The sequence below is a fragment of the Spinacia oleracea genome, chromosome 5, assembly GCF_020520425.1.
Source record: "Spinacia oleracea cultivar Varoflay chromosome 5, BTI_SOV_V1, whole genome shotgun sequence".
Lineage (NCBI taxonomy): Eukaryota > Viridiplantae > Streptophyta > Magnoliopsida > Caryophyllales > Amaranthaceae > Spinacia > Spinacia oleracea.
Window position 1 is genome coordinate 16,395,702 of NC_079491.1, and position 26,340 is coordinate 16,422,041.

At 34.4% G+C, this 26,340-nt stretch overlaps 3 protein-coding genes across 6 annotated transcripts; all 3 read left to right on the forward strand.

Moving 5' to 3' along the window:
- The first annotated feature begins 11,426 nt into the window (after window positions 1-11,426).
- On the forward strand, window positions 11,427-18,577 carry LOC110786032 (uncharacterized). Of its 2 annotated transcripts, XM_056830341.1 has the most exons (5): window positions 11,427-11,725; window positions 14,068-14,221; window positions 14,360-14,537; window positions 15,512-15,722; window positions 16,485-18,577. In XM_056830341.1, the coding sequence occupies exons 2-5, from the start codon at window positions 14,169-14,171 to the stop codon at window positions 18,575-18,577; spliced, it is 2,535 nt and encodes an 844-aa protein (XP_056686319.1). In that variant the 5' UTR covers window positions 11,427-11,725; window positions 14,068-14,168. The 2 variants fall into 2 exon arrangements, with proteins under 2 accessions (XP_056686319.1, XP_021846232.2); XM_021990540.2 differs by having other exon boundaries at window positions 11,427-14,221.
- Window positions 18,578-18,613: 36 nt separating this feature from the next.
- Window positions 18,614-25,398, forward strand: LOC110786030 (uncharacterized). Of its 3 annotated transcripts, none has more exons than XM_056830339.1 (5): window positions 18,614-21,329; window positions 21,426-21,535; window positions 21,699-24,210; window positions 24,642-24,730; window positions 25,036-25,398. In XM_056830339.1, the coding sequence occupies exon 1, from the start codon at window positions 18,614-18,616 to the stop codon at window positions 21,254-21,256; it is 2,643 nt and encodes an 880-aa protein (XP_056686317.1). In that variant the 3' UTR covers window positions 21,257-21,329; window positions 21,426-21,535; window positions 21,699-24,210; window positions 24,642-24,730; window positions 25,036-25,398. The 3 variants fall into 3 exon arrangements, with proteins under 3 accessions (XP_056686317.1, XP_056686318.1, XP_056686316.1); XM_056830340.1 differs by having other exon boundaries at window positions 21,784-24,210; XM_056830338.1 differs by having other exon boundaries at window positions 21,426-24,210.
- LOC110786007 (uncharacterized) lies at window positions 23,637-25,200 on the forward strand. The gene is made up of 3 exons (XM_021990514.1): window positions 23,637-24,210; window positions 24,642-24,730; window positions 25,036-25,200. Exons 1-3 carry the CDS (start codon window positions 23,637-23,639, stop codon window positions 25,198-25,200), a joined length of 828 nt encoding a protein of 275 aa, XP_021846206.1.
- Window positions 25,399-26,340: the final 942 nt, after the last annotated feature.

Genomic DNA, 26,340 nt, shown 5'->3' on the forward strand with positions numbered 1-26,340 from the left:
TACTGATAATCGATATTTTCCTCCTCCTACATTTGCTGCTCCTTCTAGATTTGGTGCTCCTTCTAGATTTGCTGCTCCTGATGGATTTAATTCCACTGTTAACTTTGAATCACCTGCTCCTCCTAGATTTGAAGATCCGGAACCAATGAATTTGTTACTTGAATATCAAACAGGAAATACTGCAACAACAGAAACAACGTCAGACACAACTTCTGGAAAAACATTAGAAACGATGTCAGACACAACGTCTGGAAGTAACACATCAAGTAATAAACTAAACACAATGGGCAAATAAACTAAATACTTTCATATGTTAACTAATTTTAGTTTTCTTTAACTAATTTTATGAATTTTGTAACTAATTGCTCCTAAACTGATTAAACAATTTAAAAAATTTGTAACTAATTCTAATGAAAACTTTTACTAAACATTTGAATTTTGTAACTAATTATATTTTTTCTTTAACTAAATAACTGAAATTTTTAACTAGTTAACCGGTTAAAACTAATTGCATTTTTTTGGTAACTAATGTCTTTAATATTTTAACTAATTACATTAACTGTTTAACTTTTTAAGTAAGTATACCCCTTAACTTGTTGGGCAAATTAAAATAATTTTAACTATCTCGTTTCAGTTGTTAACTAATTCTAATGAAAACTTTAACTAAACATTTGAATTTTGTAACTAATTATGTTTTTTCTTTAACTAAATAACTGAAATTTTAAACTAGTTAACTGATTAAAACTTTTTGCATTATTTTTTTAACTAATTTCTTTAAGATTTTAACTAATTTCTATTGATTCTTAACTAATTTGTTTTTTATTTTACAGGTTTAAAAACTAAATTTGACAACTTAACAGAGGATGAAATAAGAGGATCATTGATTGGATATGATGCACAGACCCTTGATGAAATATTTTCTCTTTATCAAAAACATTCAGTGTTGATCGGATTTTCAGTGAGGAAAGCTACAACAAGGAGAGTTCCAAAAACTGGAGAGCTCAAGGAACAATACTTTTGTTGTTCAAAGCAAGGAAAAAGAAGAGAAGAAAAATCAAAGAACAACGAGGAATTACCTTTACCATGTGAAAGCAAACCAAAAAAAGAGTCAAAACAAACAAGAAAACAAGATATTACTAGAACGGGATGCAATGCGCAGATAAGAGTGAAGTTGAACTGTAATGGAATGTTTGAAATTAAGCATCATGTTATTGAACACAATCATGATTTAGCAAGATTGTCACTGCAACACTTTCATAGGTACAAATAATTAAACCAAACACTTTCACTAATTCGTTTAATTTCCTAAATAATCTGTTTAAAACGTGAACTATTTATATATTTTCATTAACTATTTGCTCTACAGGTCAGAAAGAAAAATTGATGAAGATAAGGCACAAGTAATTGAAGGGCTTGCTTTATCAGGAATACAACCAGCAGATTCATACAGATATATGTGTAATGAATCCGGTGACCCGAAAGTGCTTGGCCACACATTAATTGACCACATGAATTTTTCAAGTAGATTGAAGATGAAAACAATAGAAGAAAAAGATTCACAAGCAGTGGTGAATATGTTAATTCGCAGAGGAGAAGAAGAACCAGATTTTTTTTATCGTGTTAAGTTGAATGAGAAAAATCAAGTTATAGGCATATATTGGAGATATGGAATGATGAAAGAAGATTATGATATATATGGAGACGTGTGTGTGTTTGACACGACCTTCAGAACAAACAAATACAACTTAGTTTGTGCACCGTTTGTAGGCGTCAACAACCACTGGAATAATGTGATGTTTGGATGTGAGAAAAAGCACCTGTAACTATCTTCACTGATCAAGATCAGGCAATGGCAAATGCTATTGAACAAGTAAGAATACCTTAACTAATTCGTTAATATTGTTAACTAATTGCTTCTTTTTGTTCACTAATCACTTACAAATCTTCACTAATTGATAGACACTCTTCTCTGATGTCTTCAGTAGTTTACTAAAAAGTTAAAATCATTAACTAATTCATATTAATACTTAACTAATACTATTATGTGAATATAATAGGTGTTTCCTCATACTAGACATAGATTATGCTTATAGCACCTACAAAAAAATGCTGTGTCAAGGTTTGGAGATTTAAAGGCTGACACGACATTCAAGGACACTTTTAAAAAGTGTTTATATGGCTGCTTCAATGAAGAACAATTTGAAACAACATGGTTTGAAATGATTCAAACGTATGGGCTTCAAAATCATGAATGGTTTACAAATTTGTACACCATAAAGGAAAAGTGGTGTACAGCTTTAAACAAAGATTTTTTTTCAGCTGGTATTTTGTCTTCACAAAGGTTAGTTACCAACTGAACTAATTGATATAAATATTTAACTAATTGGTATAAATATTCAACTAAGTATTTCGATTTTTTAACTAATGTCTTGCAATGCTTAACTAATTGGTGGAGTTGTTTATCTAATTGTGTTTTGTTTAACTATTTGGTTGGTTTATTTAACTATTTGGTTTTAAAATGTAACTATTTCAGCATATTTATTAACTAATTGAATATTTTTCTTTTAAAAAGGAGTGAGAGCACAAACAATGCCATTGGATTTAAAGGGAACAAATCAACTACCCTAACAGAATTCTTCCATATATTTGGGGAAACAGTAGATCGGTGGAGGTATCAAGAAGATCAGAATGAGTTTAATTGCGGAAATTCAATGCCTAAATCAGATTTTCCAATGGTGGGAATGATTAAACACGCGGCAAGTGTTTATACGCTCACTTTGTTTCGAGATTTTGAAAAAGAATTCAAGTATGCAATGGATTGCATATCAACTATTCATCACATGGAGGACAATTTCATTGGTTATAAAGTACAACACGAATCATGGCCAGACCACACTGCAAAACATGTAGCATTTGATCCATCAACCAATTCAATTGCTTGCAATTGTAGAAATTTTGAAGAATCAGGTTAGCTAATTCTCTTGACTAATTCTTTTAAAAAGTTAACTAATCGTATTCAATTCTTAACTAATTGATTCCAGTTCTTAACTAAGTAGTGTCAGTTTTTAACTAATTGATTTCAGTTCTTAACTAATTGTTTGAAAAACTTAACTAATTGTATTCATTTTTTAACTAATTCATTTCAGAAAGTTCTTAGATTTTAGTTTATGTTTTCTTGCATTATGATCAAATATTTCTCCTATTACAACATGCAGGATGGCTATGTTTTCATGCAATTCGAGTTCTACATGTACATTCTATAATCAATATCCCAGAGCGATATATTTGCAAAAGATGGACAAAGTTTGCAAAAAGTGAAGTATGGAAGAGAGTGGAACAAAGAGAAGATAATGGTATTGAAAAAAGAAAAATCACTCCTTGGCGTTACGAGATGGCAAGAAATTTTTACAATTTGGTTCTTAAATGTCAGGACAGTGACGAGGCAAAAAAGGTTTTTAACTAAATGAAGGTTAATTATTACATACAAATTTAATACTAATTTCTATTAGAGTTTAACTATTTTTTTTTAATTTTTTACTATTAGGTTCTAAGAGCTGCTTATGCTAGTGCTAGTGACAACATAAATAAAGTGCTAGAAGCAGAAAAGGCAGCACAAAAAGAGGCAGCTCAAAAAGAAGCAGAGGATGTGGCACCTACTTCATCATCATCATCATCAAATGCACTTCTAGAATATCCTGGTCAATTTCCACAAATAACAGTTCAGAATCCACCACAAATAAAGACAAAAGGAAGAAGTAAAAGAAAAAAGGGACACTTTGAGGTCAGAGAATCATCAACAGCAGCTAAAGAATTCAGAACATTTCCAACAAAACCACAACTATTTTAAAGATTTGTGTAATTAATTGAATATGAACAGGAATTAGTCAAAGAAAGTGATTGTGTAGTGAAACTATCAGACAAAATATTCAAAGAGAAAACACAAATATTTATACTTGATTTTTAATACTACTTCAATTTTTACTTCACATTATTTATTTATCTTGCAATTGTTTAACTAATTGCTTTGATTATTTAACTAAGTAGCTCAATTTATGAACTAAAGGCTTCCATTTCTTAACTAATTGGATTGCAATACTTGATTTAACCAAGTGTTCCATTTTTTAACTAATGTCTTGCATTGTTTAACTAATTGGTTGAGTTGTTTGACTAATTGGTTTATTAGTGTAACTAAGTGGTTGGTTTGCTTAACTATTTTGTTCTAATGAACTGCACTAACTGGTTGGATTACTTAACTATTTGTATCAGAGACTTTACTAACTAGTTGGATTACTTAACTAATTGGATTACATTGTTTAAGTAGATTACATTGATTAACTAATTGTTTCAATGACATCACTTACTAGTTGAAATACTTAACTAATTGTTTCAGAGATTTAACTAAATGTGCAACTAACAGTACCACATGTTAATTTGTTAAAAATAAGGACAACTATCAACTAAAATGACTATCACCTAAAATGTTTGGCAAATTCACAACTATACCAACTGCTAAGTTGATTCACTCGTCAACTTTATGTCTTTTCATGCTCGGTTCATTCAATTCAGTTCCTGATGTGGGGGCTGTTGTTGCAGTCTTGGCTCCACGCCTTTTCATGGCATATGTTTTAAGTGGTTCAGAAACATCTTTTTTGGCATTCTCTACTGCTGCCTTCTGTGCCTTCTTCAACGCAATAGTTTGTAGTCTCTTCTGCACAACAGCAACCTTCTTCTGTTTCAGTTGTTCTTGCAACTGGGCAGTAGCCTCTTCTTCTTGTTTACGCCTCTTTTCGTCTTCTTCTTTCTTCTTCTTCTGTTCTTCAATCTTCTTCAGTTGACGATCACGGATAGCGGGGGCAATACCAGCTTTCACGGAGTTGAATCCTTCAATTTCCTTGAGCACATCTTGTTGAATTTCATTCAAATCAGACAGAACTAAGGCACTACAAACCTTAGCTCTGCACTGAATTCTGCTAGAACGCTGAAAAAAGAAGTAAAACAGACTAATTAGTAATTGAGTTTCACAGCTAACTAATTGCTATAATATTTAACTAATTGTATTTCACAGTTAACTAATTGCCATATATACTTAACTAATTGTATTTCACAGTTAACTAATTGTCATGTGTACTTAACGGACTAACCAGTCTAACTAATTGCTTAACTAATTGAATTTCACAGTTAACTAATTGGTATAAATATTTAACTAATTGTATTTCATAGTTAACTAATTGCCATATCTACTTAACTAATTAGATTTCACAGTTAACTTATTGCCATGTGTACTTAACTAATTGCCATATGTACTTAACTAATTGCCATATGTACTTAACTAATTGCCATATCTACTTAACTAATTGCCATATCTACTTAACTAATTGATTTCAGTTCTTAACTAATTGGTTGAATACTAAAATAAACTGAAATAATGTTTAACCAATAAATCTAAACACTTAACTAATTCTTTTAAGAACACTTAAAAATATTGAAAACACTTAACTAAAAGAGAATTGCCTTGGAGAGATCACAAGTAATCTCCTCTCGGTCAAAAAAGTGCATTGCCATCAACAGAAAACCCCCACAATCTACATGATTAGGGGTGTCTGATCTTCCAGGGAAATCAAGATATGTCATTTCGAAAACTAAAAGCTCGGAAGCTGATGGATGCTCAATTTCTATCAAGTAATTGTAGAACGCTTCAATCATAAATGACATCATTGTCTTGTATATAGACAACACCTTCTTCGTAGAAATGACGTTGTCAACATATACAAGACCTTTACTGTTGAAGTTGACAATTAGAAGAGAAAAGTTCTCCCCATAATGAATAGGCAAGTAAAACTGCAAAAGAATGAAGAAAAACAGAATCAGAAAAATCATAACTAAAAGACATAAAATTTTAACTAATTAATACAATGTCTTAACTATAACCTATAAATTCATAACTACTAAGAATACAAACTTACCATGGAAACAGTTTTAAGATCCCATCGGTGGTCATTGATGTCCTCCACCCAATGTTTCCAACTACTTAAAAGCTCTTCAGATATTTGTTGTTCAGAGTCCATTGACTTCTCATTCGAAACAAGATCTTTTAGCTTGACCTAAAAAATTATAAAATAAATTTATTTAATAAAAAGAGAAAAAACATATTAAACAAATTTTGGTGTAATGAATAATAACAAAGAAATAATCGTACCGTATACTCAGTTCCGAAATAGAAGTTACACCCTTGATAATTCAGCTCAAATTGCTTTCTATTTAATAGAATGGCCTAAGACTCGACAATATTGGATAAGATTTTCTTATCAGGGAGCAAACTTTGCATCTCTTGTCTTGTTATCTTATGAACCAAACCATAAACAAAAGGTTCAGCCCTGTTACACAATCATAATTTATGTTAGTGTTTAAATAATTGATGTAATTTTTAACTAATAGGTTCTTGTGCTTCACAATTTAGTTAAGTTGCATATTTTTTAAGGCTTAACTAAATGACATGATTTGTTAACTAATATATGATATTTTCTAACTAATTGGTCAAAATTCTAAACTAATGACTATAAAATCCTAATTGATAACTAAAAATCCATAACTAATTTATGTTAACTATTTACTAAAAACTCATTACTAATTGATACAAATTCTTAACTAAAACTATGAAATGAATAACTAATTCAGAAACACAACTTACTTTTGATCAATAAAATCATCTTCATGAAAACAGAAGTCCATTTTTAAGGCTTAACTAAATGATATGATTTGTTAACTAGTATATGATATTGTCTAACTATTTTGTGAAAATTCTAAACTAATGACTATAAAATCCTAATTAATTACTAAAAAATTCATAACTAATTTATTTTAACTATTTACTAAAAACTCATTACTAATTGATACAAATTCTTAACTAAAACTATGAAATGAATAACTAAATACAGAAACACAACTTACTTTGGATCAACACAATCATCTTCAAGTAAACAGAAGTCCAGAACCTCTTTTTCAAGCCTTGCCTCTTGGGAGAGAGTCTTAGGGTACCTGAGCATGAATGCAGATACACAGAAAACTTCTTCATCATGTGAACCAAGTGCTATGCTACAACAAAGATTATCATTTTCTGGTTGACGACCACCAGATTTATCACTCGTTGAAGGAACAGAACCAGAAGCAGCAGCATTCTTTTCATCTTCACCACTACCAGCACCAACAAAACCAAAAGCAGGAGCGTTCTTTTCAGCTGCACCACTACCAACACCGACAGCACCAGAAGCAGCACCATTCTTTTCAGCTGCATCATTACCAGCACCGACAGAACCATAAGCAACACTACCAACACCGGCAGCACCAGAAGCAACACCGGCAACACCAACACCATTCTTTTCACCTGCATCATTACCAGCACCGGCAAGACCAGAAGCAACACCATTCTTTTCAGATGCATCATTACCAGCACCGGCAGCACATATGTTATCTTTCTTCAGATCTTCAGCATATGCAACAATGGAGTCTATAATCTCCAAAAATACCACATCTCCATATCCAGGACTATCTGACAATTGTTGTTTTCCCTTCTTTAACGTACTTATACGCTGCTGATGAAAATTGGAAACAATGTATAAATCCCGGCAATACTTTTTCAATGATATTTCCAACTCCTTCACAAAAAATGAAAAAAATTAGCTAAAACTAATAATAGTATCAAACAATGTATAACTAATTAATTTAATAACTTAACTAATACAAGACACCATGTAACTAATTTCTTGAATTACTTAACTAATATGTGTGATTGCAAACTAATAAAACTGTTAACTAATTGCCTTAGTAGATTAACTAATTGGTGTCAGTTCATCACTAATAAGTAGGATTCCTTAACTAAACCAAATAAAAATAAAATTGAAAAAAATAAACTGACTTACATCATCGCAGCTCTTTTCAATATCATCATTTGTCTGAAAACCTTCAGGAATAGCAAACTCAATCATCTTACTTCCCGATGCAGAATGAGGTCTCAACAACAAATCACCAAGAGACTTTGACAAAGGATAGCTCGTTAAATCAACAACAGCTAGCCCAAAACCCATTTTCACCTCAGCAGCTACACGTTCAGATACTTCATCAGGAGACCAATGTTGCACAAGCGAAATCTCCTTGGGCGGACTTACACCACGGAATAAAGCTCTTTGAAGATATATAATCTCCAAAAATTGTAAACAACCGCCAACTCTAGTATTAGTAATTTTTTCGTTCCACCTACCTACAACCAACCCCAAATGGTCAAGCACGTACTTGCACCAATTTTGTTTCACAATTTTTGAAACGTCCTCTACTGCCTTGAGAAGCTTAATGTCTACCAAACGGTTAGACGTGGGAGCCAAGAAAACACCTGTCAAACCGATCAGTTCATCACAAAAACAAATCAGTGAAGTAATTGAATAAATTAGTTAAGCATGCAGTTCAATTAGTCACACTGAGACAGTAAGTAGTTGAACAATCAGTTCACTTAGTTAAAAACAGGAATTAGTGAAGCATTTCAAGCATTTAGTTAAAAAAATCAAATAATTAGTTAAATTTTCATTACAATTAGTTAAGATGTGAAATAAAAATACTGAAAAAAATTTCAAAAAATAAATTTCACTGAGAATATAAGTAGTTAAGTATTAAAAGAAACTAGTTAAAGTATAGAAGGAATTAGTGAAGAATTTCAACCAATTAGTTAAGGTAGGATAAATAATTAATTACAGAAATGGATTAAATAGACAATTAAATCAAAATATTAACCAGTTAAAGTAATTAGTCAATTGATTACCTAAAGCGTAAATCACAAACGCACGCTTGAATTCATCTCTGTACTCGTTAGTATTTGCAAGATAAACCTCCACCTCAGACAAAGCAGCAGATTGCACATTGTCTTTTTTTGTTATATTTTATAAACCACCTCTGGATCATTTCAAACGTTCCATCTCCCTCAACCCTCTTCCTGGGTGTTTCTTCAACATCAACACCTTTCACCAAGGGCAGCCTAAACACGTCATACACATCATAATCATATAGCTGCACACAATATTTCCGACCTTCCCCATACCGCAGCATATGACCAACACTGTTAAAGTTCTCAAGAATCCAGCAAATAAGCTTCTTGTTAATATCAGGGAGACGAATAGACAGCAGGCCACCATATCCAATTTCAGTTATGGCCTTAACTTGTTTGTCTTTCTCCTTGATGATAGATAGCAAGGTAATGAGAGCTTGTAGTCTACAGATGGGTGTAAAATCCCTAGAAAAAAACAAAAGAACTTAAAACAAAGAATAAATAATGTAATAATTGGAACATATGAGATATGACTAAATTAAAATGAAAACTACACTATTAGTTTCAGTCCATAACTAAATACATTGGATGTTTAACTAATTACTTGTACAATGACACTAATTGATGTCAAATCTTAACTAATTGATTTCACAACTTAAAAAATTCAAATGAAAGTTTAGCTAGTTGAATTTACTGTTGAACTAATAGGTTTCAATCAATGACTAATTAAACTAAATGTATAACTAATAGGTCTCAGTCAATGAATAAAAAGAGGATAAAATTTATACTTATCCAACTCAATTGTGTTACCATCAGGCTCTACATACTCCAACTTCACTTTTTGTGTTTTCTTTGTCCCTTTTCTGGACGGAACAGCCTCACGCCCTACATCATCAGCAACTTCTTGTGTCTGTTTCCCTAAATCTGGATCTGCATTCTTAACATGAGGATCATCCTCAGATGTCTTCGCTGCATTTTTTGTTCTAGCCATTTTGATAACTGAAAAAAATACACAACGTAAGTCAACAAATCAAAATTCAAAAAACAAATCACTGAAAAACTAGAAAGTTTGTAACTATTTAGTGTGTATAGTTAACTAATGTATGTAAATGTGTAACTAATATGGTAAAATATGAAACTAATTCGTTTGTATAGATAACTAATTGGTTATAACTAATTTATGAAAACACATAACTATTTGAGTTGAATAGTTAACTAATAGGTTAAAATATGTAACTAACATGTTAAAATACATAACTGAAACATACATGTTGTTAAGATATTCTTAATTGTGGTTATTAAAAAAAAAACTAAAACTACTGATATCTTAACTAAACAACCAAAATTCTAAACTAAAACAACAAAAATTCAAAAGCATAGCAAAGAATAAATGGGAAAAAGCATTTTCAAGCAGTTCCAAAAGAAAAACACATAAAAATAATGAATCTGACAACCTGAAATTCAAATAAAAAGTACGAAAAATGAAGTTCTAACAATAATAGCACAAAAAAGAGAACAATCGCACAGTTGTAGAAGAAGAATCGCAAAACGTAAGCACAAATCTCAGAAAATCACAACAAATACAGGAAAATCTAAAAAAATCGACAAAAACCCTAACATAAACGGAAAATCAAGAAGAATCATACAATATATGAAAAATAGCAAGAATGAAGAACAAAAAATGCACAAAAACGCAACGACATTAAAGTAAAACCTAAAAATCACAATAAAACCCTAAAATGAACACAAACCCTAACAATATACTTGCATACCAAAATGTAGATTAAAAGCAAAATAAAACGAGTATACAGACTAAATTAAACTAGAAAAAGAGAAGAAAATCCAAAAACAACAAAAATTGAAAGTTAAATTGAAGGAAACACTTACAAAATCGAAGAGACGAAGAACAATAACGGAGCTTGAGCCAATTTCGGAAGAACAAATAGCAGAATTGAACCAAAAAACGACCAGAAGCGAAGCGTAATTTGGAAGAAGAAAGATCGGCGCGAAAAGATGAAGAACCGTCACTTTCTCTCTCTTAAATGAGAACAGTGTGATTTGAAAATGAAAATGAGGAGAAAGATAAGAAAACCAATGTTTTAATAGGATCCGGATATTTTCGACCCGCGAGAATTTGGGCTGTATTTGACCCGCGAACAGAACCTAGTATAAGGTGGTCTCACAGGAAAGACCGTCTTATACAAAAGTTTGTAAACACTAATTTAATCTAATATATAACATATAACAGTTGTAATATATAAGAGTTTTATTTTAACTTAACAATTTAATAGAATCTGTGCATCGCACGGGCTAAAATCTAGTAATATTATAAGTTAATACAAAGTATATTTTTTTAATTGCACAAAAATATTTATTAGATTATACGAAGTATTTTTTATTTTTAGTTTAAAAAATAAAAGGAATATATATTTGAATGGGATTAAACAAATTTTTTTTTTTGGACTAACTATTTGAATATTTTCATATGGAGTAGTTAAAAAACATAGCGTAGAGGGTAGATAGTAACAAAATATTGTGGAGTACAAGCCTATGTGACACCTCGTAGTGACACGTAAAATTGTGCATACTTGCGACTCCAAAAAGAAAGCACTCATGACTCATTAAATAAAATAAAATAAAATCAGAAATGTTAGGTTCATTTCAAACTAATTTGAGTGAAGGTGTTTTCTTAATTTCTGTTGCCAAACTCAATCCCATTTACTTTAGTGCCTCGATCAACCCAAATTAGAGTGACAAATAGAGAGAGAGAAAACCCAGAAAATGGAAGAGAGGGAGAACCAACAAGGTGGCAGTGGCGTTCGGCGGCGACCCACGGTGGTCGGAAACGGCGATCGGCGTGACTGCGTGAGGTGGAGGTGGCAGCTTCCATTACTGGTGAAAGTGCTTGATAACTAGGCAAGTGATTCTAATTAACCTCATGGTTTAATCACCCACTATCTATCTCAAATCTTAATTGGATATACAAATAACATTCTCCGTCCCTTCATATTTGCACCGCTTTCCTTTTCGGACCGTCCCTTAATACTTGCACCGCTTCTATAAATTAAAATCTTTACTAATATTATATTATTTCAATATTTCTCACACTTACCTACTACCCCACCTACAACCCTATTCCCTACAAAAAATCATTTAAAAATCAACACCCCTCACTCACCACTCCCCACCTCTTACTCATTTCCCACTAACTATATTAAAAAAATACCATACTATCAACAAACAACCATTAAATTAATAAGTCAATTCAAATGTTAAACTCCGCACCGGTTACCGCACCGGTTTGACCGGTGCGAGTATTAAGGGACGGAGGGAGTACTAATTAAGCTTCTTTTCGAACTGAAAATCGCAGTTAATTGTGATTATTCCTGTGCTATGCTTAATCTTAAATTATGCTACTGAATTGTTTGAGTAGTTGTAGTAACCTTATAGGGTTTAGTGGTTTATGTGGTTTTGTTAAGTGTTGCAATCCAAATTGGATGGCTGAGGTTATACATTGGCCCGCCAAATCGGATGCGGCAAACAAGTTTTGGTGTTTCTTTGATTTTTGGAGGGAAAGATGGGTCGTGGCTTGGGGATTTGTTATTGCAAATTAATTTTCGCCAAAGTAGTAACGCCTTTCGGAAATGAACCAATATAAATTTGAGTATAACTGAATAAAATTTGAGTGTAACTGAATAAAATTTAAGTGCAAATACATAATTTTGGATGTAAATTTATACCCCGTATATTCATAATTGAAAGTCAAATCTATTCATGATTATGTCATGTGATTTGCACTATTAGTATACTAGTATGCACACAATGCGTGCGAATATAAGAAACAGATTCGTGTTATTACATTTGAACCTAAAATAACATGTAAAAAGTAATATAAATGCGATGCGTGCGAATATAAGAAACATAGATAGTGTTGCAACGCATACAAACAGATTGATTAAATTGGTAATAATTTATTTAAGGGGCTAAATTGATTAAAATGCTTCTTTGGGCTTTCCTATTGGATAGGTTGTCATTATATTCTCTATTCTATAAGAGTAATCCAAAGGGACACCAAAAGTGGATTTACTAAAATAACCTCAGCTACTCACTTATATAATAAAGATTACCGTTATTGATTTAGATAAGCCCCCGACCTTATGAGTGGAGGATAAATGAAGATATGATGGGGACTTGAAAAAAAGTTCCTTGGATATTTTTTTTCATTTGCCTTTGAGGCATGTTGGGAGCCTGAGGTCGCGGAGGCTGCGGTTGTTCGTTTTGGTCTACAAGTTGCAAAAAGATATGGTTTCGAAAGAGTATGGACTATGGAACTATGGATGGAGGGTGATGCTAGCAACGTAGTTCGTGTGGTGGACAAGCTAGGGACTTGGTGGCTTTTCTCCCATTTATTTAATTTATGATGATATAAGCAATCTTTCTAAGCTTTTCGATATTTTTGTTATCTCTCATGTTAAGAGAGCAGGGGATACGGTAGCTCATCCGGTGGCAAGATGGGATATTCGGGTAGTAATGAACTTTTATGTATGAATGTGATTCCCCAGAGTGTGTCTACTTTGGGGGACTTCGATCTTCAATAAAATCCCTGCCTATCTTTTCCTTAAAAATAAAAAAAGTTAGGCAAATGCTAACGAACGCCCCGAGACGTTAGATAAAAATTATAATTTTATTTGCCATTAATTCAATAAATATGGTTCTTTTGCATACATTCCTTATTTAATACTCGGTTTATTTAAAAAATGTAGCTCAAATAAATAAAAATTTTAAATTAAAATATTATAGGGAGCTACAAGTTATTGTAGCCCACCAATGTGAAAATATGTAGCTTAAATTAATTGTAGCTAAAAATCTAATGTGGCAAAATTAGCCACAACACCTTGAAACTCAGCATTGGAGTTGCTCTTATCTAACGCCCCTACTCCCTAGGGCACCCGTTAGCGGGATTGAATTAATAAATCGAATTCTCAGAGCAAGAAAGTTAAAATTATAAACAAACCCTAAATCTCCTCCACGTACGTAAAATAAAAGTAGAAAACTAATCCCACGTTCACACGGCTTAATAACTACTCCGAATCTCAGGAACACTGTATGAAATTTCAGGAAAGGAAAATCATTGAATCCAGTGTCAATAACTAGTCTTCTGCTCTTCTTTTGCTTTTGGGATTAAACCCTATAACGAAACGAGTTCAACAACTAATACAGTGTAGTCTATTGACTGCTCAAAACCCTACATTGCACAGGTTTGATAACTAGTACTCAGTAGTTAATTATAAACTGCTTGAAACCATCGCACGAGTTTGATAACTAATAGGCAGAAACCTGTCGAGGAAGACAAAGAGGAATGACTAGACGACGAGAAAATGCACCAGTCAATGATCAGAAGCCATGCAAAAGGTCTCTTTTCCCGTACAATTCCTTAATTTCCTTTCACCATAAGTGTTTTTGTTACAATAACCCTGTTTTTTTTCTCTGTTTTCCTATGTGCTCTTATAATCTTGCTTTATTTTTGGTTCATTTTTTTGAATTGCGAAGGAGGAAACATATACCAGCAATTTCTGTTGCAAAAAAGCATATTGAAGAGATTAGGAAAAAGAGGTTTGAGATTGGCGTTCGGAAAAATCCTCTTAGCCAAACGTTACGAAAGGCTGTCAAATATTTATCTGCTGAACTTTACTCCAAAGATGTTCATTTTCTCATGGAACTTATTCAGGTTTCTTTACTAAATCATTTTTATACTCCATTTTCTTATTTATAAGCACTTGCATATTTTTGTAAATTTTGTAATCGGGTCAAGTTCGAGTTCATAAACAAAGTTGCAAGTGTTGCTTTACTTGAAATGAGCCATTCATTGGTAACTTTAGGGTTGTGAGTAAATTCTGAGTTTGTTGGGAAAACCATTATGATGTAAAAATATTATGGGGAAAAGTAAAATTTAAAGCAATCTATGGAAATCTTAAATTTTTACTTATTAGGTTAATTATTGTAGAAATCTCTGGTAAAAAGGGAATTGCCTAGTTGTGATGTGATTATTCATAATTTTCTATGCTTTTGAAGAGAAAACTATGGAAAACAAATCAACAAAATGTAACCAAGAGATTAGCTGTACTTGCTTGATTTCACTTTTTAATAATTGTTTTATTTCTCATGTACGAAGTATATTTATGTCCAAGATTGAATGAGTTTTGGTTGTTGAGGTGTATTCTTGAAATCCCTCCGTTCTTCGATTATTATGTCTATGTTGAATTGGTAATGTTAAATTCCCTGAAGTAGTAATACACAATTGTCTTAACTTGCTATTGAAGTAATACATTATGTCTATAGAAGTATAGAGTACTTTTGACTGTTACATTATAATACATAATTGTCATAACTTGCTATCGTGTTTTCCACTTGCCTAAGCATAAAAAATGGGGAATGTTTGGAAATCCATACATGTTTCCGGAACTAGCAAGTGTATCTAAACTATAAAGTAATAGTCTTTTGGATTTATAAGTGTATAATGTGCATATGTTCAAATCAATATTCACGAGCCATGCTTTTATTTTTGTAGTAGACATTAGAAAGTTTGACGAATGTTTTTGCTGTTTAATATTATATGTACTGATATCCAGCCACATTGAGCACTAATATGATACTTTGAAAAAGGGAATTTACTCAAGTGTATGTTTCTAACTTGCTATGCAGAACGCTGAAGATAACGAGTACCCAGCAGGAGTTGATCCATCCTTGGAGTTCCTGATAACATCCCGGGATATAACAGCCACAGGGGCTACAGCTACACTGTTGATTTTTAATAATGAGAACGGATTTACTCCGAAAAATATGGAATCAATTTGCAATGTTGGTGATTCTACCAAGGCTGGTAATCGCAAAAGTGGTTATATTGGAGAAAAAGGTAGCTTATTCAAACTTAATGAATTGTAATGTTTTTCCTAATCATTTAGAAAATATTTATATGGAAGTATTATTGAAAGAAGTCTCTTCAAAATCTGGTTTAGAATGTGAAATGTGGCAGAAACCTGATTCTCAGATATCATGGTGTCCATATTTCTGTTCACAGTGGAGACTTGGAGACTACATTCCATGCTCTTAAATGATGCCATTTTAGTTTTAGAAACTAAAGCATGCTTCTTTTAGGAAATTAGTCATTGCTTTTAGAATGATATGTATAGATATAATAGGTAGTTTAATTTGGTAGAGATTGATGGAGGTTGAAAAGTACTTGCAACTTGCAAGCAACATGAATGAAGGTCCCTTATTTGTTGTTGAAAGCATGCACAATCTATTAACTTTAGAGGGTAAGAATGTTCAGTTCAGTGGTATTCATGTGAACTCGATTTTATAGGACACAGATTCATAGGCTGTCTACTTCATTCCCCCCCCCCCCCCCCCCCCCCCACGCTCTAACACCCACCTTAATAGGCAGTTGGTAACTTCGATATTATTTAGCTCCATTCCGAAAGCACCATCCGTCCCCTGGTAGAAAACATCGAGTGGTTCATAAGTAGTTTTATACAGTGAACGTTAGTTAAATTTTGATATACAAGGGACCTTATTTGGTTGTTTATTTTCACAATTGCATATACTACTTTTATCCAAGGCCCTTGTCAGTAATGTAATCGGTTTAATGGGTTTTTTTAATTTTATTTTGCCACAGGTATTGGATTCAAAAGTGTGTTTCTGTTAACTTCTCATCCCTATATCTTCAGTAACGGTTATCAAATCCGTTTTAGTGAAGCACCGTGTCCGGAATGTGATATTGCCTACATAGTACCTCAGTGGGTTGAATATCCCTCCGTCTCTGATATCCAGCAAGTGTATGGTTGTAATAAAGCCCTTCCGACTACAGTGCTTATATTGCCTTTGAAGCGTGATAAAGTCAAGCCTGTTAAGGAGCAGCTTTCAAGTCTCCATCCTGAGCTACTCTTGTTTCTCTCAAAGATCAAGTGTCTTTCAGTTAAGGAACATAATGAGAATCCATCCCTTAACACTGTACGAGCTATTTCTATTTCTACTGAAAGGGATTTAGTTGCAAAGAAGGACATTGATGCTGAGTCATATACAGTTTATTTGATGGCAGAAGAAGAAGGCCGTGATGCTGAAGGGGAATGTGGCTATTATATGTGGAGGCAGAAGTTTCGTGTCAAGGACGAAAACAAGGTGGAAAAAAGGATGGAAGTTAAGGAGTGGCCTATTACATTGTCCTTTCCATATGGCAAGCGTCTGAATAGAGGTATGATATCTCCAGGAATCTATGCATACCTTCCCACTGAGATGGTTACAAACTTGCCTTTCATAATTCAGGCAGATTTTCTTCTTCCATCATCTCGGGAAACAATTTTGTGGGATAACATATGGAACCAAGGGATTCTTGACTGCATTCCTACTGCTTTTGTCAATGCATTTATCTCTCTTGTCAAAACAAGGGAAGATGCGCCTGCCGCCTGCGTAGCTTCTATGTTTAATTTCCTGCCTGTCAACACCGTGGGCCACCCAAAGCTAGATGCAATCAGGGAGTCAATCAGGGGAAAACTGCTACTGGAAAATATTATTCCATCTGAATCACACTCTGACCAGAAAATATTCCATAAGCCTCAAGAAGTTGGCCGGTTGAATCATTATTTTTGGAAGATATTGCTGGAGGTAAAGAAGAAAGGGACCAAACTGCACAATCTTTCATCCCTAGGAAAGCATATATTGCATTCTTCTTTCGATGAAGACAAGTATAATGGTGCCCTCACCTTTCTTGGTGTGAAACATGTTGGCAAGGAGTGGTATCCAAAGTGCATCCAGAGTTGTAATCTTGTCCTGGGCGTAGGGGATGACATTTATATCAAGTTGCTTCACTTTCTTGCGCGCAACTGGGCATCTCACTTATACTTTCAACATACCACTATGAGAAGTATACCCCTGCTGAAGTATGTAGGCGCTTCAGGGGATGTATCTCTTCTAAGCATTAATGAAGCAGTTAATCAATCTAGTGGTCCATTTCTGTGTCGATCCCGGGATGTACGACATATTTCATGGATGATAGACTGGAGCAAAGAATTTGGATCAGTGTCAGGACTATTTTTCTTACCTGAGAAGATGCAGAATGGTTGCTTAGGAGTGGATGGTGTACTGACCTGGTTGAAAGACTTTGTAAAAGTTGTTACCCTTAGTGTCTATGATTACGCATGTCATCTTCAAAACAAACTCAACAACAGCCGCAGAATGGTATTTGCTTATGCTTATTTTCTACATTACTCATATTCCAAAGGATTTTTGAATGAGCTAGAGGTACAAAACTTATGTGCTTCAATGCCACTAGTGAACAGCTATGGAGGTGTATCTGTGAAAAGAAAGGGAGTACTAGTTCCTGCCAGTGGGAGCAAATGGGTGGATCTAATAGGTGGTTCCAATTCTTGGGGGAATCAAGATTACGTGGTACTATCTGATGAATATTTGCAGTTTGCACAATACGCTGGTTATTACACTCCCGAAAAGAAGCTGGTGGAGTTTCTCAAAAATTATGCCGGTGCTTCTGATATTCCTGACATATGTCCTCCAGATGCTGCCTTCCCTACTGTATCCGGGCCATTGACAAAAGAAAATGTTTTCTTGTTATTGGATTGGATTAGGAAATTAAGATATAAGGGAATTAAAATGCCTGATAAGTTTTTGAGCTGCATTGAAACCGGAAGCTGGTTGAGGGTAACAATGAGTGGCTCTCCTGTTTACAGACCACCTAATCAATCATTTCTTTCTTGATCATCATGGGGAAGTTTGCTGCAGAATGGTTCTGAAATGGTTGATATTCCTTTAGTTGATCAGCGATATTATAACTTTAAAATTAATGATTATAAGGAGGAGCTAAAAGCAATTGGGGTAATGCTTGACTATGGTCAAGCATGTGAATTCATTGGGAAACATCTCATGGCTTTGGCCAAAGGTTCTAATTTGACTAGATCCAAGGTTGTTGCAATGCTTGATTTCATAAGATATTTGAGGGAGAAAATGCTTTCTGTGATTGAGATTGTCAATAGCGTCAAAGAGGTTAAATGGGTAAAGACTTCATGTGGTGAAAGGTCTCCGGTTGAAACCGTTCTCTTTGACGACAGTTGGAAAATTGCTTCAGTGGTTAGTCAGATTCCCTTCCTTGATCAACAATATTATGGGCGCGACATTCTCCAATACAAGACTGAGCTCGAACTACTTGGAATTACTGTGGGTTTTAAGGGAAATTATCAGATTGTGCTTGACCATCTTAAACCTTCGCCAAGCTGGAGTACTCTAATGCCCGACCATCTCATTTTTGCTCTCAAGTGTATTACATCCTGTTCTCGTGCATCAGTTAAACTTGTGGATATGATGAAAAATTCTGAATGCTTACGCACAAGTGTCGGCTTCAAGTATCCCCGTGATTGTTTCCTGTTTGACCGTGAGTGGGGGTGCATATTGCAGATATTTGAGGATTTCCCATATATTGACAACAGTTTTTATGGGGATGGGATATTTAATTTTAAAGAAGTATTGCAGAAAATTGGGGTCGTCGTTGATTTTGGTGATGCAACTAAGGCATTATCTACTAAGTTTAAGCAACGAGCTTCTACTCATCAGATTACCAATGATACTTCTCTCTCCTTAATCTCGTGTTATAGAAAGTTGAAGGATACACAGTACACCATTCCTTCGGATCTCAGATCATGGTTCCGGGAAGCTGAATGGTTAAGAACTCGACTTGGAGACTTTAGGTCGCCCAATGATTGCATTTTGTATGATGCAGATTGGCGTTCCATCTCTGAGATCACGCTGCTTCCTTTTATTGATGACAGAGAGAGTTGCTATGGGAAAGCCATATATGAGTTCAAGGATGAGCTGAAGAGCATGGGCGTAGTGACTGATTTCAAGGTAGGTTCACAGTTTGTTTTCTCTCATATCTTTTTCCCCCAAGATCCAAGAGAAATAACTCCTGAATGTGTCATCTCATTGCTTGACTGTGTTAGAAGATTCTTGAAAAGCCGAGACTCCCTTCCAGAGGATTTTTTGGTACAAATTGACCAGATAAAGTGGCTGAAGACCACTATTGGTTATATGTCTTCAAAAGAGTGCATGCTATTTGATCCCGAGAATGGGTCTTTATTGCAGCGATGTGATGGGCCTTTCATTGATGAAGAGTACTATGGGGTGAATATTTCGTCCTATAAGAAGGAGCTTTCTGCTATTAAAGTTGTCACCGATATGTCCAGTACTGATGCGAGCTCACTACTTGCCATTCACATCAAGTCCCTTTGTGAGTTTGCTAAGATTGAGCATATCTATGATTTCCTGAGTAAAACTGACTGGAAGCCTGATGCTGATTCTCTTGCGAGTATTTGGTTCCCGACAAGCTCTGTTGATGGTGTGTGGGTAACCGCGGAGGAATGTGTTCTGCATGATGATAACCATCTTTTCAGCTCTAGGTTGCATATTCTGGATCAGAAGTATTACAAAACAGAGCTGCTTAACTTCTTTTCCAATGCTTTTGATGTGAAAAGCAGGCCATCAACTGATCATTACTGCAAGCTTTGGAGGGAATGGGAAAATTCGAGGCGTGTGATATCGCACAATGAGTGTTGTGCCTTTTGGGTGCATGTTATTAGGCACTGGAGCAAGAAAACTGAAAAAATATTTTCTGAAAGTGTGACCAAAGTCCCTGCAGATTCAAATGGCTCAGGCGATATTTTGTTACTTAAAAAGCAGGATATTTTCCTCCCAGATGATCTCTTATTGAAGAATCTTTTTGAAATGTCTTCTCCGTACTCTTTCTTTGTCTGGTGTCCTGCGATAAACCATCTATCGATTCCCCGAGCTATGCTTCTCGATATCTATTCCAAGATTGGGGTTAGGAAAATTACAGATTCTGTTAGCATTTCGGAGCTGTCTTCCGTGGATTGTGGAGAACTGAAGGAGGGGAAGTTGAAGGATGCTTTTATTGTGAAAGGGCTTGTAATGATGATTTTAGGATTTCTATCTGATCCCTCACTGGATATAGAAGTGAAACGCAGACATGAAGCTGTTAAAATGCTCCTCAATGTGAAAGTGTTTGTTACCTTAAAGCCTGTAACAATGACCTACAGTTTAAAGATGTCTTCAGGTGGTGATGTTACAGCTAGTACGCGGCAAATGGTGCGCTGGGAGAGAGATAATTCTGAGTTTTTCACCCAGAAACTCGACTTGTCAGGTGCGCGCAAGGCTGTTGTAGAATATGCAACAAAGTTCTCTCAAGTGGTATCTGAAGGATTGCTTTGGGAGAAAGAGGATCAAATTCAACCACTTTCCGAGCTCATAAAGTTCGGATTCTTGATGGATTTTGATGCAGATGCTGTTACGTATTTCATGACTTCGAAAAACTTGCAGATCTTCCCGGAGGATGAAGAGTTCCTATGTTCTGTGTTTCCTCCCTGCTAATGCAGTGTCATCGGTGTATTGTTGCCCCATCTTTTCACCTGTCAGCTGTTGCTGTACTTCCGTTCTTCAGCAGGTCAGTAATTACTCCGTGTTTCAGATTAAATCAGAGGATGTATTTTCTGTTCCCTCTTTCTCCCTAATTTGATCAAATTGGTGTTTTGTCTTCCAGGGACTCAAATCAGAGGAAATTTTACATTATGTAGAACCTGTGATCGACAGTCATTCCAATGGATCTAATCAGTGCTCTTTACAAGTGTTGTGCTGTTTCTATGTGTATTGGTATATACTTTTCTAGGAATGGAGTTGTTGAACAATGTTAAGGCTGTTGATTTTTAGAAAGACCAGCTGAGTTTTGCTGTATCAGTTGTAATATAGTATCACTAGTTTACAGCATTTTTGTCATTGTACTGGGTTCTCAGATGCTTTGTTCATTTTATTGCAGGAAATTATAACAGTTTTAAGTAGAATTATTGGTATTAATCATCCCTGAAAATTGGAGTTATGATGAGTAGATACCAAATTTGCAGATGATCATTGAGCTGTGGAAAAAAGTGGCCTAGAGATGTGTATTCGTTGAGACCTCCATACTTGTTGTTTCAAGAAGTCCGTGAACACTACAACTACAAGTCTACAAGAAAGGCACAAGTATGGAGCAGCATGTGCGTGGCAGAAAGGTATGTGAAAAGGGGGGTAGTGAAGAAGTAATTGTTGTATTCTTAGCTGCTTGCTGACTTGGACATTTATTTTATTAAATGTGATTATGCAGCTTCAGAAATTAGAATGGCCAAGTAGTAGGAAATAGTCAAGTTACCACTGCAATTATAATGTTCAAAAAGACTGACTGACTGGTAACAAGAATAAAAGCTACGTAGCTGATTTTGTTTTTGAAGTTGTCTATTACATTTGGTGAAATAAATTTGTTTTTGGCATGTGTTAGTGGGAAATATGTTAAGAAAATGTTTGGTATAGATTTTTTAAGTGATGGAAGTGGAATCAATTAACTATTTCCATTACCTAATGTTTGATATAAGAGGAGTGGTAATATAATCCATTTAATAAGGGTAACTATTACTACCATTTGTTACTTCTCCCAACCTTATGGTAACATTGTTACCCTCCTCAATCCCCAATTTGTTACAAGCGAGTCTTTTTCTAAGGTATACCAAACAACTGATATTGGTAATAGCTAACACTATCCTTTTCCCTTCTTATTTATTTCCTTCCCATTTCCTTTCCTATGTTTATACCAAACATGCCCTAAGTTGTTTTCAACGCGCTATATAACCTATGTAGGTGTATAGAACTGATGAAAAACTTGTTGGTTTCTGTAAAATGCATTCAACTTATTGTTGCTATTATGGGGTACCGTGCCTTTGAGCAGAGTTTCAGTTTAGTCTAAGATTACTGCTCTGTATAGCTTGCTGTCTTTGGGGTGCTGCTGTTACTTGTTGATAATTCTGCTTGATTGGGTGTTAAGTGCCGTTACTGTTAAACTGAGAACTAAATGCTGTTGTTGTTCCTAAATGAAGTCTTGTAATAGAATTTAAGTGGACTGTCAATTTGGTATTGGTCTTGGTCTTGGTCTTGGTCTTGGTCTTGGTCTTGGTTCTGGACTAAAAAAGTTTTCATTTGTAACAGCTTTATGCTACTATTTGTCTGTCTAGGCTCAAGTTAGGGTGGGCTCATGCTGTAAAAAACAGGGGTCTAACCTTGGAACTCCACGGACTTTTTTTTTTTTTTTTTTTTTACGCATAGCACACCCGGTTCACCGGAATTTAGCTCCGACTACATCCGGATCCGACCCGTGTCGCACACCTTGTTTATGGTAGGTGAGTCTCCCAACAAGAGTTTCTGCATACGGCGAGACTCGAACCCGAGACCTCCCTTAAGCGGCATCAAGCTGCTTACCACTTAAGCCAACTCTATGTTGGTAACTCCACGGATTTATGGTTGTGATTATTTATATGGATTTAGGTCCTTGTGTTTCTTGAAGGTTTTATCTAATACTTGGTGTAGTTTAGACTTTAGACCTACAAGTTCACATCAAAATTCTTGTGCTTGTTCCTCTGCTTACATATACCAAGTATTAGATAATTCGTTTAACATTATTTTAGGAATCTAAAAAAAGTAATATATTTTTTAAATGATATCCCCCTCTTTTGTTATCCAAATTGGCGGCAAATTCGTTACACCTCTTATTATTTTAACCAAACAATAACACCCCTAAATTCTCTCAAAACAAATATATCATCCCTCCTTAAAACTAAATAATATTTTTTTATCTCCTCAAAAATCTATCCTTATTCATACATATGTTCATGCTTCTCTCTTTTGTACGCACCCAATTTGTTTCTTTCTACTTGTAAGATCGAAACACAATATGGGTTGCGGAGGGTCTAAGCTGGAGCCAGAACAAGAGGCTAGGCTCCGACCGATCCTCCGTCGGCGACTTGAAGAGTTCCTAACCAGAAGGAATGGGGACATCTCCAAGAAGCAACTCCTTCAAAACGACGGTGCCGTTTCTCATGGTTCCGAAAGAGAAGAAGAAGGAGACGAAGAAGAAATTATTATTAATAAGGAAGATAAAGCGCCTCGGCCTCCTAGTGCTTCTGATGACGATCATTCCTCCCTTCTTATAAAAGATAACCCTCCTACCGATCAAAAAATTAATATTATTTCACAAGTATCATTCCGTACGTTTTTAGATGATAATGAGGATAGTAGCATTATGAAAAATTATAATAATGAAATCAAATGTGAGGATAATAAAGGGGATAATATTGATAATGAAGCAAAAATATTATTAAATGGTGTGGAAAAACCCATGGGATCATCAAAAGAAGAAGAGGATGAATGCACATTTGATGATCATGAGAAAATGGGCTACACTCCTGGCTCTCCAAGCTTTCGAGTTTATTGTGTACATTCTCTCGATGAACAAGAAGAGCTTGATGGTACGTATTTCATTTTATTGTCTAATATGAATAGGGGACTTTTTTTCATTTTTATGATATGAATTATTGATTGTATCAAAGTTGTAGTGAACCTATCTCAAATTCTACACTATTACCGATAAGGGTGACAATTTTTGATCTTTCACGATAATCCGACTCAAACCGACGTGAAATTATAAGGGAAACACAAACCCATCTTGAATGAACTGAACCTGAACGACCTGATTTCAATCCAATTTGAGACATTTATCATATTTCATAGTAAATCAATTACGTAGTAAATTTTACACTACCGTTGATATTTTGAGACACATATAGAAATTAACCTGAAACCTAACCCGCCAATTAACCCGAGTTCCACTCTTAATTATCGATCTTAAGGAAGATTACATTTAATCTAACAATATACTTTTATCAATTTCATTACTCAGATAATGCAGGACATCTTGACTCAGAAGAATCTATTGATCACGAAGATGATACACATTGGGCACGACAAGAATCATCTAGTTCAAATAAGGTAAAAGTAGCCCACGGTTAATTTAATTCCATTTATCCTAATCTTAATCTAATGATCACTCGAGAATATTCACCGTACAAACAGTTGTCCCTTGCAAGTTGTAAGGTATATGTACGTACAATCACGACTTATTTCAGTCTATGTGTTCACAAAGAAATAGTTTTGATTGTATCATGCACATTGTACGTAGAAAATTATCATGAACCCGTACTCCCGCTGATCCATTTTTAAATCTTGCTCTCTTTTTAACATATGAAAATTCTTAAATTTTGCTCTCTTTTTAATATATGAAAATTAATTAGCAGGTGGTAATAGAAGAGAAGCCCATTTTGAAGAAGCATAAAAGAGGGAGGAAGTTTAAGATGATAGCAATGCCAAAAGGAGGGAAACATAAATTTAACATGAATTCATTTTATCAGTTCCCTTGTAATTCACAGAATTCTCATCTGGTTCAAGAAACAACTGCTTAATTTTATATTTTGCATAATTTGATAATTAATTAATTAATTAGGAGGAGCTTCTCAATCTAGAAGAGAAAAAATAAGGGAAGGGAGGGGAGGGGGATTTTAAATGGCGTAAATTTTCACATTAATTATATTTTCTGTTTCCTTGTTATATTTTTGATGTATGTAGGAAGATTATCTTACTAGCAAAATATATTATTTCCATGCATCTATTACTATATACTAAAAGAGACACCAGGAATGACACATGTCAATTCCTGGTGCGATTTTTTCCTGCCCATAATCACATTCCCAAAAAGTGAATCTATTTTATTTTATTTTTATTCTCTACCTTTTTTATAAACTATTTTTGTAGAAAATAAAATTTAGTTTATAAATTATGGAAATAATAGATACGACGTAATAATATATTCTAAATTGGTAATTTTTTAGTCAAATCGCTATATTAATAATGGAAAAACATATCACTCAATATTTTGGTCAAATTACCATATTAGCATTTTAAATGTGCATATTAGATGAGTAAATTTAAATGATTATGTTAAAATGTTATAACTATGCAGTAGTTTGCAGGATATTCAGTTAAATATTTTGTGAAAAAATTATCAAAATCCGTGCATGCAAGGGATCTAATCTAGTTTTCAATAGTTCGTTCCTTTTTGGAAATACATGGACGGAAAATTGGATGAAATCCGTTGAAAAGTACGTGCTGAATACAATTTTGACGTATATTTCAAAATCTTAACAAACACAAAATACCTTTAGTGACGTCATTAATTACTAATCAACCCGATTAACCCACCAACCTCCTAATTAACCCTCATAATTAACCTTTAACCCATTTCTCCATTATCTGTCTTCTAGTCTCAAACCAGCAATTGGAAAAAACTTGCACCACCCTAGCCTGCTTCTTTGCTTAATTGCTCGCTCACAGGACAAAACTAGCAACCTCCACCATCGTACGTCTCTCTTCTCTCACACCACTCGTCGTTACTTCGTTGTTGCTCGCCGGAAGAGAGAGAGAGAATAAGGTTGGCCGTTATCAAGTTGTCATTGTCTGCTAATGGGTGATGGCGGTGGGGGGTTATTGCAATGGTTGTCAGTAAGGTACGTGGTGGTGGCGACATGCATGACATCGATGTGGAG

What these genes read in the sequence shown, in the direction of transcription:
- LOC110786032 (XM_021990540.2), top strand. Translation starts at nt 14,169, where the DNA reads ATGACTAGACGACGAGAAAATGCACCAGTCAATGATCAGAAGCCATGC. An exon ending in GATCAGAAGCCATGCAAAAG is followed by an intron (nt 14,222 to 14,359) that starts GTCTCTTTTCCC and finishes TGAATTGCGAAG; the next exon opens with GAGGAAACATATACCAGCAA. An exon ending in TTCTCATGGAACTTATTCAG is followed by an intron (nt 14,538 to 15,511) that starts GTTTCTTTACTA and finishes CTTGCTATGCAG; the next exon opens with AACGCTGAAGATAACGAGTA.
- LOC110786030 (XM_056830338.1), top strand. Translation starts at nt 18,614, where the DNA reads ATGGTTGATATTCCTTTAGTTGATCAGCGATATTATAACTTTAAAATT.
- LOC110786007 (XM_021990514.1), top strand. Translation starts at nt 23,637, where the DNA reads ATGGGTTGCGGAGGGTCTAAGCTGGAGCCAGAACAAGAGGCTAGGCTC. An exon ending in TGAACAAGAAGAGCTTGATG is followed by an intron (nt 24,211 to 24,641) that starts GTACGTATTTCA and finishes TTCATTACTCAG; the next exon opens with ATAATGCAGGACATCTTGAC. An exon ending in AATCATCTAGTTCAAATAAG is followed by an intron (nt 24,731 to 25,035) that starts GTAAAAGTAGCC and finishes ATTAATTAGCAG; the next exon opens with GTGGTAATAGAAGAGAAGCC.